At 44.6% G+C, this 13,487-nt stretch overlaps 1 protein-coding gene across 4 annotated transcripts in view; it reads left to right on the top strand.

The window, feature by feature from the left end:
* Positions 1-6,883: 6,883 nt before the first annotated feature.
* CDK5RAP2 (CDK5 regulatory subunit associated protein 2) overlaps positions 6,884-13,487 on the top strand; it is a 103,754-nt gene continuing 97,150 nt past the window's right edge. For all 4 annotated transcript variants that reach the window (XM_075120564.1, XM_075120563.1, XM_075120565.1 and 1 more), the window contains exons 1-3: positions 6,884-7,098; positions 7,639-7,706; positions 10,972-11,039. In XM_075120564.1, the coding sequence (XP_074976665.1) occupies positions 7,046-7,098; positions 7,639-7,706; positions 10,972-11,039 (189 nt within the window). In that variant the 5' untranslated portion in view covers positions 6,884-7,045. The remainder of the gene's footprint in view (positions 7,099-7,638; positions 7,707-10,971; positions 11,040-13,487) is intronic.

Below are 13,487 nucleotides of genomic sequence, written 5' to 3'. Positions count from 1 at the left end.
GGATGGTGTTTTCAGGAAGATCACTGATGGATTGTAGTTTCCTCAGGAAGTCAGTGGTGTCTCGAAGATAGCTGGGAGTGCTGGTAGCGTAGGGCCTGAGGAGGGAGTCTACATAGCCAGACAGTCCTGCTGTCAGGGTGCCAATGCCTGAGATGATGGGGCGTCCAGGATTTCCAGGTTTATGAATCTAGGGTAGCAGATAGAATACCACCTTGATTATCACTACAAAAGGTCCCCGCCCCCCCAGTCTCCTGCTGGTAATAGCTCACCTTACCTGATCACTCTCGTTACAGTGTGTATGGTAACACCCATTGTTTCATGTTCTCTGTGTATAGAAATTTCCCCACTGCATTTTCCACTGAATGCATCTGATGAAGTGAGCTGTAGCTCACGAAAGCTTATGCTCAAATAAATTTGTTAGTCTCTAAGGTGCCACAAGTCCTCCTTTTCTTTTTGTAATATATATAGTTCTTCATTTAACATCAATAATTGGCTCATTTCTTGTACCAAGTAAACAGACTGTCACACATTTTAAGAAGATCTCTCTAATATCCATCCTAATGTTCTGTAAGAAATTTTGAACCAGCGTGACCTGATTAGGTTCTGCTGCCATATGGCAGACTTGTTTTTGAAACTGACTTCAGACCAGCAGCGATTGAAAGCATCACAGCATAGGACCCACTGCTACAAGGTAAGGAGCACACTGACCTCGCATCAAAGTCAACAGGAGTTCAAAGCCCTCAGTACTTCACAGGATCAGACCCCAACTGCATAGCACCAAAGATTTTCTATTACACTCAGTTCAGAGAGAAAGTCCTCAGGTCTGCCAGCCATTGCCTGACGTTTCCCAATCAGTTTTGTGCACTGTAACCCCAGCTCTGTTTCGTGTCTGCACATGTACAATTAAATGAGAAGTGGGCAACACCAGTGCACTAAGGTTAGGACAGGTAGGGAGGGGAAGCGTACAGCAGCAGTGGAGGTATACGTACCTGTGGTTGGGAACCACAGCACAACACCTGTTAGCAAGTTGGGTGATTTTTTTTTTACAGGCTTGTATGTGACTTTCAGTTTGTCTTGGAAGAGAAAGTAGTTGTATGGACATGGAGAAGAATGACAATCCAGAATGATAATGATGGTGAAAGTACTGTAGTCCATGCTCACTTGCTTGCCCCAGTTCCAAGCTTATGTCTTGGGGAGCTAAGAATCCCATTGCTATAGCCCAGCTGGTTAGGGTGAGTAAATGAAAACCAACAGTCCAAATAAAGAAAAAAATCTAATAAATAAACATGGGTCTGATCCAGCAGACTTGAATTAGGCAAGCATCTCTCACTCAGGTGTTCTTCCTTGTATTACAGGTAATATAGCAGAGCATTAAACTGAAAGTATTTACCTTTTCATTATTGATGCTGGGGTCTTCCCTCCTCCCGCCCCAAAAAAATTCGGACAAGGGAAGTAGAATAGTCAGATTCATGTTTAACAGTTTCACAGTCTGACTCTCATGCATTAGCCTAGTACTACAATTTGTATGTTACAAATGTGGCAGGTGAATGCTTAAATCCCACCGGAAAGTTTTAAATATCTTTTAAAATATACAAACGTATCTACATAATCCAGGAATGTCACTCAGTGTGTCACTCTCAAGCCTAAAATGTCTGAGTCAGTAAGAAGCGATGGAAGCCGCTACAGCCATGGCTGAAGGTTCTTTTAATTCAGAATATCACCAGATTGAATCATCACTGGGTTTTGCAGTCTGTTACCGTCCAATTTTTAAATTCTCAGACATTTTGATTTTATGAATTATGTCCACATGGCATGCACCTACAGTGCAGCATGTATCTATGCCCTGCCAAGAGCCCAAGGCCCTTGTGATATCAGAGATAACTCAACCAATCACCACCCTTACTCTACAGCTTATTTACATGCAACAGTTTCATTGGTTGTATGAGGGAGACTGCACAGATGGTAGATCACTTGGACCAGCTGCTCACCCCTGGGCTCAATTTCCACCCATACAAATCCACACAACCCAGACACAATAACCCCAAACACACACAGGCCCTTCCTGCACCACATAGCCCTCATTTGCCACCCGCACAAATCTCCCAGCACAACCCCACCCACCCACAAATTTATACAACCACCCAGACCACAACACAACTAGCATACACAATAATCCCAAACACACCTAGTTGCTCATAGCAGGGCACATGTGTTAGATATGTGGTGGACAACTTGGGGCCCATAGACCGCATGCAGCCCATCAGGATAATCCGCTGGCTGGCCGCAAGACAGTTTGTTTACATTTGCACGGCCGCCCACAGCTCTCAGTGGCCATGGTTCGCCGTTCCCGGCCAATGGGAGTTGCGGGAAGCGGGTAACGCATGAAAGCAACAGACATACAGTACTATTTGTACGATAATAGAAGACCTGGAGGCACACAAACACGAGGGTTGACTGAAAAAAAACAGAGGGAGAAATTGGAAAAATGTTACAAAACCCAGAATTCTTTTTCAAAATTTCAAAATGTTGATGTTTCAAAATTTGAGCATTTCCAATAGTACGGTGACAAACGAGAAAATAGCAAAACTTTTATCAATTTTCTTTCTTTTTTAAACTTTAAAATTCAAAATTTCATCACCATTAAAAAAAATTAACCTACACAAATGACAGCATTAGTTCATTACCCTGAATTTCATTTGTATCAGATACAAATGCTATCTAATGGAACTTTGCACATGCTTATGTATTTTTTCCCCCTTTAAAATTACTATAAACTGTGTGATTAACTGTACAGTGTTTATTTTACTGATCAGTGCCATCTTTTGATTTGAGCTGTTAATCTCTGCACTTTTTTGGTCTTTCCTGTGTGTCACCATTTCTTTGTTATTTATTTTTCATTCTTTAAGAATGTAACTTCGGTGACCATTGATGAGTTTTTTTAATGTCTCATATTTCTTGCATTCATTTGTTGGCATCTCTTAAGACTCTAATAAAGCCCCATCTTTTAAAAAATAATAATCTAGCATCTTTCAATTGAAATGCTTTCTTATGTCTGTAACAGTATAGCATAACATAGCAATCTTAGGACCTGATCCTGCCAACACTTACACACATGAATAACTTTTACTCATCCAGGTAATCCTGTTGAAGTGAATGGAGCTATTTGCATACATAAATTTTTTCATATTGGTAAATGTTTTCAGGATCAGGTCTGTTTATTATGGCCCCCATTATGGGAATGCTTATATGCGTACTTAAAGTTACACATGTCAATAATTCTACTGACTTCAGGGGGCATACTTATGCGAGGAAAGTTAAACACATGTAAATGTCTGCAAGGCCAGATGCTATAACAGGGAATACAGCCCTGCGATTGTTGAAAAGCTCCAGCTTCGGTAACAAAATATAAAAAGCAACTAGTGTATATGCTGCTTAGATAAAGATAGGACAAAGAAGACAAAGGATGGTCTGGGGTAAAAATGCTAGTCTGGGACTTGGGAGAGCTACATTCAATTTCCAGCTCTGCCTTTGGCTTCCTATGTTACATTAAACATCTCTAGGATAATAGCACCTCCCTACCACATAGGTGTTGTGAGGATGTCATAAAAATAAAGGGAAGGGTAACCACCTTTCTGTATTCTGTGCTATAAAATCCTTCCTGGCCAGAGGCAAAACCCTTTCACTTGTAAAGGCTTAAGAAGCTAAGATAACCTCGTTGGCACCTGACCAAAGTGACCAAAGAGGAGACAAGATACTTTCAAATCTGGAGGGGGGGAACAAAGGGTCTGTCTGTCTGTGTGATGCTTTTGCCGGGAACAGATCAGGAATGCAGTCTTAGAACTTCTGTTAGAAAGCAATCTAACTAGAAATGTGTTAGATTTCCTTTTGTTTAATTGCTGGTCAAATAAGTTGTACTGAATGGAATGTATATTCCTGTTTTTGTGTCTTTTTGTAACTTAAGGTTTTGCCTAGAGGGATTCTTTGTGTTTTGAATCTGATTACCCTATAAGGTATTTACCATCCTGATTTTACAGAGGTGATTCTTTTACCTTTTCTTTAATTAAAATTATTCTTTTAAGAACCTGATTGATTTTTCATTGTTCTTAAGATCCAAGGGTTTGCCACCTTTGTTATCCTGCAAAAATAAGATGGGTCCCATTGAATCCAGTGCATCTGGAGGTAGGGCTGCCAGGCATCCGGTTTTCGACCAGAACGACTGGTCAAAAAGGGACGCCGGCGGCTGCGGTCAGCACCACTGACTGGGGAGTTAAAAGTCCAGTCGGCGGTGCAGCGGGGCTGTCAGGCTCCCTCCCTGCCCTGTCTCCGCCCAGCTCCCGGAAGCAGCCAGCATGTCCCAGTGGCCCCTAGGCAGAGAGGTGGCCAGGGAGGCTCTGTGTGCTGCCCCCGTCCCAAGCACTGGCTCCGCAGCTCCCATTGGCTGGGAACCGCACCCAATGGAAGTTGCGGTGGTGGTGCCTGTACATAGGGAAAAATGGTGGGTGCTGAGCACCCACTGGCAGCTCCCCATCAGCTCCCCTCCTACCCCGCCAGTGCCTCCCGCCCACCGGTGGGCCCCACAGATCAGCGCCTCCCTGTGCCTCCTGCCTGCCGTGAACAGCCATTTCACAGCGTGGAGGCAGGAGGCTGGGAGGGAAGGGGGAGGAGTGAGGACATGGCGAGCACGGGGGCAGTGGTGGAGCAGGGGCGGGGCCTTGGATGAAGGGGTGGAGTGGGGGTGGGAAGAGGCTGGGTGGGGTGGGACCTTAGGGGAAGGGGTGGAATGGGGGCGGGCCCTGGGGTCGAGCACCCCCCGACTCTTTAGAAAGTCGGCACCTGTGAACGGGGCAGTGCACGGAGCCTCCTGGCAGCACCTCCACCTAGGAGCCAGACAGACATGTTGCCGCTTCCAAGGAGCTGCCCAAGGTAAGCACTGCTGGGAGCCCGCACCCCAACTCCCTCCTACACTCCAACCCTCTGCCCCAGCCCTGAGCCCCCTCCCGCACCCCAAACCCCTCATCCCTGGCCCCACCCCAGAGCCTGCACCCCTAGCCAGAGCCCTCACACCCCCCCGCGCTCCAATCCTCTGCCCCAGCCCTGAGCCCCTTCCTGCACCCCAAGCCCCTCATCTTCAGAGCCCACACCCCCAACAGGAACCCGAACCCCCTGCCCCAGCCTGGTGATAATGAGTGAGTGAGCGAGCGAGCAAGGGTGGGGCAGAGCGAGTGCTGGGGGGGGCCCTCGGAGAAGGGGCTGGGCAGGGGGCGGGGCAAGGGTGTTCAGTTTTCTGGGATCAGCAAGTTGGCAACCCCATCTGGGGGGCTGGATGAGACATTGAGGGCCTCGCTTTTAGAGCGGCTCCCCTTCCCCTTTGGTCAAGAATTAAGGGGGCTGAACAGCTCTGAAAAGCAGACCCCAGGTCCTGTGCTGCATGTGGGCCATTAGCAACCCCAGGGCCTGCTCGGTAAGGGAGGAGGCAGTCTCGCTTGCCCCACTGTGGTGCAAAGCCCTGTTCGCCCCTTGGTGGCTGCTGTCCACCCCAGAAGTGGCCGTAGTATCTTAGGTTTCAGAGTAACAGCCGTGTTAGTCTGTATCTGCAAAAAGAAAAGGAGTACTTGTGGCACCTTAGAGACTAACCAATTTATTTGAGCATGAGCTTTCGTGAGCTACAGCTCACTTAATCGGATGCATACCGTGGAAACTGCAGAAGACTTTATATACACAGAGACCATGAAACAATACCTCCTCCCACCCCACTGTCCTGCTGGTAATAGCTTATCTAAAGTGATCATCAAGTTGGGCCATTTCCAGCACAAATCCAGGTTTTCTCACCCTCCGCCCCCCCACACACAAACTCACTCTCCTGTTGGTAATAGCCCATCCAAAGTGACCACTCTCCTCACAATGTGTATGAAAATCAAGGTGGGCCATTTCCAGCACAAATACAGGTTTTCTCACCCCCCCACCCCCTTTTTTCAAACACACACACAAACTCACTCTCCTGCTGTTGTGTGTGGGGGGGAGGGGGGGAGAAAACCTGGATTTGCGCTGGAAATGGCCCACTTTGATTATCATGCACATTGTAGGGAGAGTGGTCACTTTGGATGAGCTATTACCAGCAGGAGAGTGAGTTTGTGTGTGTATGGGGGTGGAGGGGTGAGAAAACTTGTATTTGTGCTGGAAATGGCCCACCTTGATTTTCATACACATTGTGAGGAGAGTGGTCACTTTGGATGGGCTATTACCAGAAGGAGAGTGAGTTTGTGTGTGGGGGGGCAGAGGGTGAGAAAATCTGGATTTGTGCTGGAAATGGCCCAACTTGATGATCAGTTTAGATAAGCTATTACCAGCAGGAGAGTGGGGTGGGGGGAGGTATTGTTTCATGGTCTCTGTGTATATAATGTCTTCTGCAGTTTCCACTGTATGCATCTGATGAAGTGAGCTGTAGCTCACGAAAGCTCATGCTCAAATAAATTGGTTGGTCTCTAAGGTGCCACAAGTCCTCCTTTTCTTTTTTCGTAGTATCTTAGTGAGTCTGGAGGGCTAGACAGCGCCTGACGCACTGTGGGATCTTAACCATTTCCACCCTATACCTCCTGCGCCAACTGTGCCCTGGCTAAAGATGGCGACTCCCATGCGTACCTTCGTGCCCTGACTAAAGATGGCGCCGGGTCACACCCTCCTTCGCTCTTCTGTTAAATGTGGCGGCTGCTCATACGCCACCCCCCTTTTTTTTGCCCTTACTCAAGATGGCGACTGCCCACCATCACTACCTCCTTTGTTCTTAGTCCTGAACGCGGCTGCCCTCAGGCAAGATGGCGCTTGCCCACACAATCCCCAGCCTGTGCCCTCAGCAAAGATGGCGGCGCCCCAATAGATTCCTATCGTGCCCGCCTCCCGTGCCCTTTCAGAGCGGCTTCAGCGGCTTCACCGTCGCCTATACAAGATGGCGGAAGCGGCTGCGGCCGTTTGAATTCCAGCGAAGCCGCCAAACTCGGACAATAACAACCGGAGTCGCCGCCGTGTCCCTGCAGGGCTCGGGGCCGCCATGGACTCGCTGCCGGGGGAGGACCTCACCCTGCCCGTGGAGTTTAGCGGCAGGTAGGAGCGGAGCGAGACAGGCAGCCTGGGACCGTTTGGTTTGGGGGCCACCCGGCGTCTGGTGGGGGCAGGGCCGCCCGGGATCAACGCCCCCATCTCCCGGGGGAGACAGGCGCGCTCGGGATTAACCCCCCCCCTCGGGTCTGGCATGGGGGGCAGGGGCGCTCGGGATTCCCCCCTTCTCTGGGCTGGATCTAATATGGCCGGGCTGCTCGCTGTTGAAGCCCCTCGTCCCCCGAGTGTGAGGTTGGTGGAGGTTGCTGTTGCTTGGGTCTCACACTGGGGCAGGGGTGCTTTTTATATCCCTCCATCCCATGGATTCGACACGGTGGGGGCTGCGTGGCTCTTCCTATCTTGTCGGGTCTGAGATTGGGGAAGGGGTGCTAGGCTGCTACCTGGATCCCTCCCCTCCCTCTCGGTATCTGTCATGTACTGTTGGGGGGGGGGGGGGGGGGATGCTGGAAATATTGACAGAGGAGGGACTTTTTGTGCGCTTTCTAAACTTTCCATCACCGCATTTGCCTCCTGTCTCACTCTTAGCGTCAGTATTTCCAGACTGCCAGATGTCTCCAGAGATGAACCTCGCATTGGCCTGGGAGTTAGTGGAGGTAAGGGCAGCTGCCATGTGATGGTGAAAAGAAAGGGGTCCGGAACACTTCAAATGTTAATTTTTGGAGACTGCAAAATTAGGTTTTAAAGATCTTAACTTGTTCTTACGGCACTGAAGACCTATAGAAACATTTCTGTAATGTTCCTGTGATAAGTGCTCATTTTTCCAAACCATTAATCATTCCCACAGCATTTGCAATCCAGATATTGCAGCACTGAGAAGCTGAAAGTGAAACTGATCACAACGTGAAACTGAATTAATTACCCAGGTGGTAGAAATGTCAAAAGTTAACAAAGAGCATAAATAGTGAAAAGTAAACATGAAAGGCCTATTCACTTTTAATAGATGTTAGTAACAGAGGCAAATAAATCTTTATATTTGCAACATATGAGTTTTGAATGTCCCTTTAAAAAAACCAACAAACCTTATTAAATTCAAGCTATTGCTGCAGAAACTGGTATAAGTCCAAGATACCAACAGATTAAGTTTCTGTTGTTGTTAAGGTCCTGATCCTGCAAGACACTTAGCAGCCTTCAGAACCTGGTCCTGAACTTCTTGTACTAATCATCAGAGAAGATGGTGGTGGTTTACTTAGTGCTTTGTTTTAGGGATATCACATGAAAGTCTCTCACCAGACTTTCCAGCTGTAGTCCAGTTACCAACTGCAGATTCTTTATACATACTTGTTTTTTTAAAAAACATTACCATCAGGTATTACTCAATTGTATTGAGCAGGGATAGTAATTCAGCATGTTTTGCTTTATGGTGTGGTGGCTGTGTGTTCATCTTACTTCAGGTTTGGGAGAAAATACAGCATGAAATATTTATTTTGAAGTAACATAGATAATTATAGGAGTACTTGTGGCACCTTAGAGACTAACAAATTTATTAGAGTATAAGCTTTCGTTGACTACAGCCCACTTCACCGGATGCATAGAATGGAATATATAGTAAGAAGATATATATACAGATAAGTTGGAAATTGCCATACAAACTGTGAGAGGCTAATTAGTTAAGATAATTAACTTTGAGAAGTCATGGAAGACGGGAGAGATTCCAGAGACTGGAAAAGGGCAAATATAATGCCCATCTATAAAAAGGGAAATTAGGACAACCCAGGGAATTACAGACCAGTCATCTTAACTTCTGAACTTGGAAAGATAATGGAGCAAATAATTAAGCAATCAATTTGCAAACATCTAGAAGATAATAAGGTGATAAGTAACAGTCCGCATGGATTTGTCAAAAACACATCATGTCAAACCAACCTGATAGCTTTCTTTGACAAGGTAACAAGCCTTATGGATAGGGGGGAAGCAGTAGACATGGTATATCTTAACTTTAGTAACACTTTTGATACTGTCTCACATGACCTTATCATAAATAAACTAGGAAAATACAACCTAGATGGAGCTACTATCAGGTGGGTGCAAAACTGGTTGGAAAACCATTCCAGAGAGTAGTTATCACTGGTTCACAGTCATGCTGGAAGGACATAACTAGTGGGGTCCCTCAGGGATCAGTTCTGGGTCCGGTTCTGTTCAATATCTTCATCAGTGATTTAGATAATGGCATACGGAGTACACTTAGAAAGTTTGCGGAGCATGCCAAGCTGAGAGGGGTTGCAAGTGCTTTGGAGGATAGGATTAAAATTCAAAATGATCTGGACAAACTGGAGAAATGGTCTGAAGTAAATAGGATGCAATTCAATAAGGACAAATGAGAAGTAATTCTTCCACTCTGATTAGGCCTCAACTGGAATATTTTGGCCAGTTCTTGGTGCCACATTTCAGGAAGGATGTGGACAAATTGGAGAGAGTCCAGAGAAGAGCAGCAAAAATTATTAAAGGTCTAGAAAACATGACCTATGAGGGAAGATTGAAAAAATTGGGTTTGTTTAATCTGGAAAGAGAAGACTGAGAGGGGACATAAGTTTTCCAGTATATAAGGTTGTTTCAAGGAGGAGGAAGAAAAATTGTTTTTCTTAACTTCTGAGGATAGGACGAGAAGCAATAGGCTTAAATTGCAGCAAGGGAGGTTTAGATTGGACATTAGGAAAAACTTCCTAACTGTCAAGGTGGTTAAGCACTGGAATAAATTGCCTAGGCAAGTTGTGGAATCTCCATCATTAGAAACTTTTAAGAGCAGATTAGACAAACACCTGTCAGGAATGGTCTAGATAATTAGTCCTGCCATAAGTGCAGGGGACTGGACTAGACGACCTCTCGAGGTCCCTTCCAGTTCTATGATTCTATGAAAACTAATAAAGCACAATTATAGCAATTTTTTGTGTTCTGGTAGCCAGTTTTCTGGCCTTGTATTTTGAATGTTATTCTGCCCACTATTCTTTTGTGTATTTAGCCAAAACTATTGTAACTTAATTTCAACGAACTTCTGCCATGCAATAATGAAAGCAATTTACATATACCTTCTCTGGAAGAATATTGAATACGAAGCAAGCAATTATAAGAAATATACCTATATTGCAATATGGCTGTGATCCTGTTACAGTAGGTGCTGTACGAACTATGTATCTCATCAGGTTAATCAAATCTTCCACATTTGAAGACTTCTGATTGGCATTCGTGGGACTATTGAAAGGCTATTTAGTGCATATAGAATTACTTGATAACTTTGGAAGTATTTATTTCAATATTTTCTCTAAATTGTGACAACTCTGACCTTGGTACCTCAATGACAGAGAGACAATATAAAATATGTTTTATTTTGTGTATTATTTGGCTTCTTGAAATCTCTTGTATAGAACCTCTTTCCCCCCCTCTTTTTAAAGTTTGCGTATGTTAACAGCAGCCTTAGTGCCGCATTTACGTGCTTTGATAAATTTTGGCTCTTGCAGAATGAGTACATGGGAGAGAAACATTTTGATTATTTATAATCCATATACAGAGAGAAGTAATTACTATTTCTTTGCTGCATCTTCCATGTATGGAAATCTTGGTCTTGTGTGGGACAATACTGTGCAGTCATGAGCACCCTCACCTTCCATTGATTTAAATGGATGATGCAGGTGCTCAGCACCTTATACAGTGATGCTTATGGTATATTTTGTCTGGATTTTCTTGTTTTTGTCACAATAACTTGTTTAGTCCATAATGTAAAAAGGGGACATGAAATGACAAATGTATTTAATGCTTCTAATACATTCTGATTATTAAAATAAGCTTTTACTGCTTCCAAATAAAATTGTTCCTTTGCATCCTTTGGTATTTGGATCTATTTTAATTGTCTTCTCAAATGTCTAGTGTTACTGGATGTGGCGGAAGATGCAGTTTCACCAACCAGAGCTCGGACCATGAAGGATTATGAAAATGTAAGTAAATTTGTAATGTAAAATTTAGTGACCAAGTTGGTTACTAAATCCTATGCAATGTGCTGCGGAATGGACTACTGACAGGACAGAGATGTACAATAACTTCATGGGGACCCATAAATAAATACGTGCTGACTCTGGGCTAAGACCTCAGTTGGTGTCAATTAGCATAGCTCTGTTGAAGTCCATGATTAACACCATCTGAGAATCTGGTCATCTGTGTTTAGTGCCCATTTTTGAACTGTAACTTTCAAGATTGAAGCACAATTCTGTTGTTCGGGCTAGCAAGTTTCCCATCTTAGTTGCTGAATAACAGTGGGCACAGCTCCGTGTTCAAAACTCCTCCTAAAGAATAGTATTAGTGCATATCTTTACAATGCAATATATGGCATTTGTCTGACTTCATCATTTTACTTAAAAGGAATCAATGGCAGCCTCATATTCAAAGAATTACTGAATGTGCATTGATTTAGGGACAGCATAATTTTTTCAATGTTTGAGTGCTATATCAATACCTTCCGCCATCAGATTTACTAGGCAAATGTCTGTGTAACACAAATAAGGAAATGCATTTTTGACTGTGTTAGAGGCTAGGGCAATCTCTGCATGGGCCTCCATGCCTGCTCCAGATATCCCCTTCCTAGGGTCTTTTCTCCACTCCCAGTTCCCTGGCAGGTGCAGGCCTTGTCTAGACTACGATTTGGAAGTGTGATCTCATCACACCTTTAAATCCTAGTTGCGGGCAAAGCTACAGATAATGCTTGCTGTTGCAGCTTCCCACATAGAGCGGCTGTGAAGAAAAGTTACTGCCTGTAGTGCATGCATCCTGAGGCTGCATTAACCTTTCAGTGGATTCTCTGCAGGACATGTGAGGGGAATGGTCCAGTATGCTGCTCTCCCTGTGCATGATGTCCCTGATCTGTATGTGAGAGGGAGAACAGAACAGAGGAGGCAGTTGACCCCTTCATGGGCAGTGGGGAGGTTCATGCACAGAAGTTTCCCTTTTTGTGCAGGCCCTCAGGATGTTCTGAGCCCTAAGGAATTAGAGTGTAGAGTTTGAAGTTTGAACATGCATAGAAATAGGAATTTAAGTGCTCGTATGGTCTGGTTTCTTTGCAATAGAAGGAATTTTTGCTCCAAGTTTACTTTTGTGTGCAACTGGAAATGCAGGTAAATGAATGAAAAGAGAAAAACTTTTTAAGTGTGCTCTTTCCCCATTTACTTTGTGCTGGTAAGCAGAAAGGAGGAATGTCTGGTTACAAGTCTAAGGACTTTTTTTTTTTTTTTCCCTTCTCAACCGTTTAACTACAGTTTTGTTGTTGTAAAATGGCCTCTGCTGGCAGGAACTGTTACAGTGCAGTGAAACCACAGACTGTGGTGACAGATGTCACTTTGTATAAAAGTGGCTTTATGCAAAAGTGGAACTGCAGCTAAATTGAAAAGGACAAGTGCTATTTTCCTCACTGACGCTGTCGTATGGAACCTTGCTATATAGACTGTACTTGAATCGCAGAGTCAGTTTCTCTCAAGAAATCTGTTGGGTTTGTTGCTGGCACCCAGTGCCGAGAGGCAAAACAACAGCAGGGTTTGGTTCGCTACCCGGTGTGCTTCACCCAATAATCACAACAGGGTGGAGAAGCAGAAAAGTTTATTTGAAGCTTCAAAAAGGTACAGGGAGAATAGAATCTCAAATCCTGCACCCAGAGCAGGAAGTTACACAGGCTTTTATACATTCTTTCTTTAGCATACTTATTTAATAGCAAGCTGCCCTAAGTATGCATATAGCCAGCCAATCCAGTTACCAGCTAGTTCCCTTGTTTTTTGTATCATTTGTTAAACTATACATAAAGCTGCTTTATTCAGCATTGTTTTTTTATATTTGCCCTGTTTGGCCTTGTTTAGTTTTAGGCAGTCTGACTCTGCAACATATTGTTGCAGATCCTCAGCATAACTGCTGTGAGTGCCTCCAGGTGGGGGGGCCAAGGGCACTTGGGCCTAGTATGCAGAGCTGCTGCGAGTGCCTCCAGGTGGTGGGGGGAGCCAAGGACACCTGGGCCTACTGCAAGGGGGCTTCATCGACACTCGTGGTCTTCCATCCCCTTGAGTTACCTAGTGGCCATGCCCCAGTGTCCCCAACAGGTTTATTTCTTTTTGTTTATATTTAGAAATAAGAAAGTTTAAAGAAAAATAAATTAAAACTGGAGACTCAGAGTTAATTCCTACAACTGTGTTAACTTGCTCACATTTTACATTTTAGCTTTATTGAGCTGTCATTTTAATTGCATTATGTAATCTAAAAACTCTGTAGGTATGACTGAATTAACTTTGCTCTGAGTTTGTTTGGCATTTGTGTTTTTAAGTTCTTAGTTTATTATTGCATTTTAATTGTTGTTTGCATTTAGGATGGGATTTTCTAAAACACTCAATATTGTCCTAGCTCTGCTCTGT

Source organism: Caretta caretta, chromosome 16 (genome assembly GCF_965140235.1).
Source record: "Caretta caretta isolate rCarCar2 chromosome 16, rCarCar1.hap1, whole genome shotgun sequence".
Lineage (NCBI taxonomy): Eukaryota > Metazoa > Chordata > Testudines > Cheloniidae > Caretta > Caretta caretta.
The sequence above is the reverse complement of the archived record's forward strand: the minus strand, read 5'-3'. Positions and strand labels throughout refer to the sequence as shown.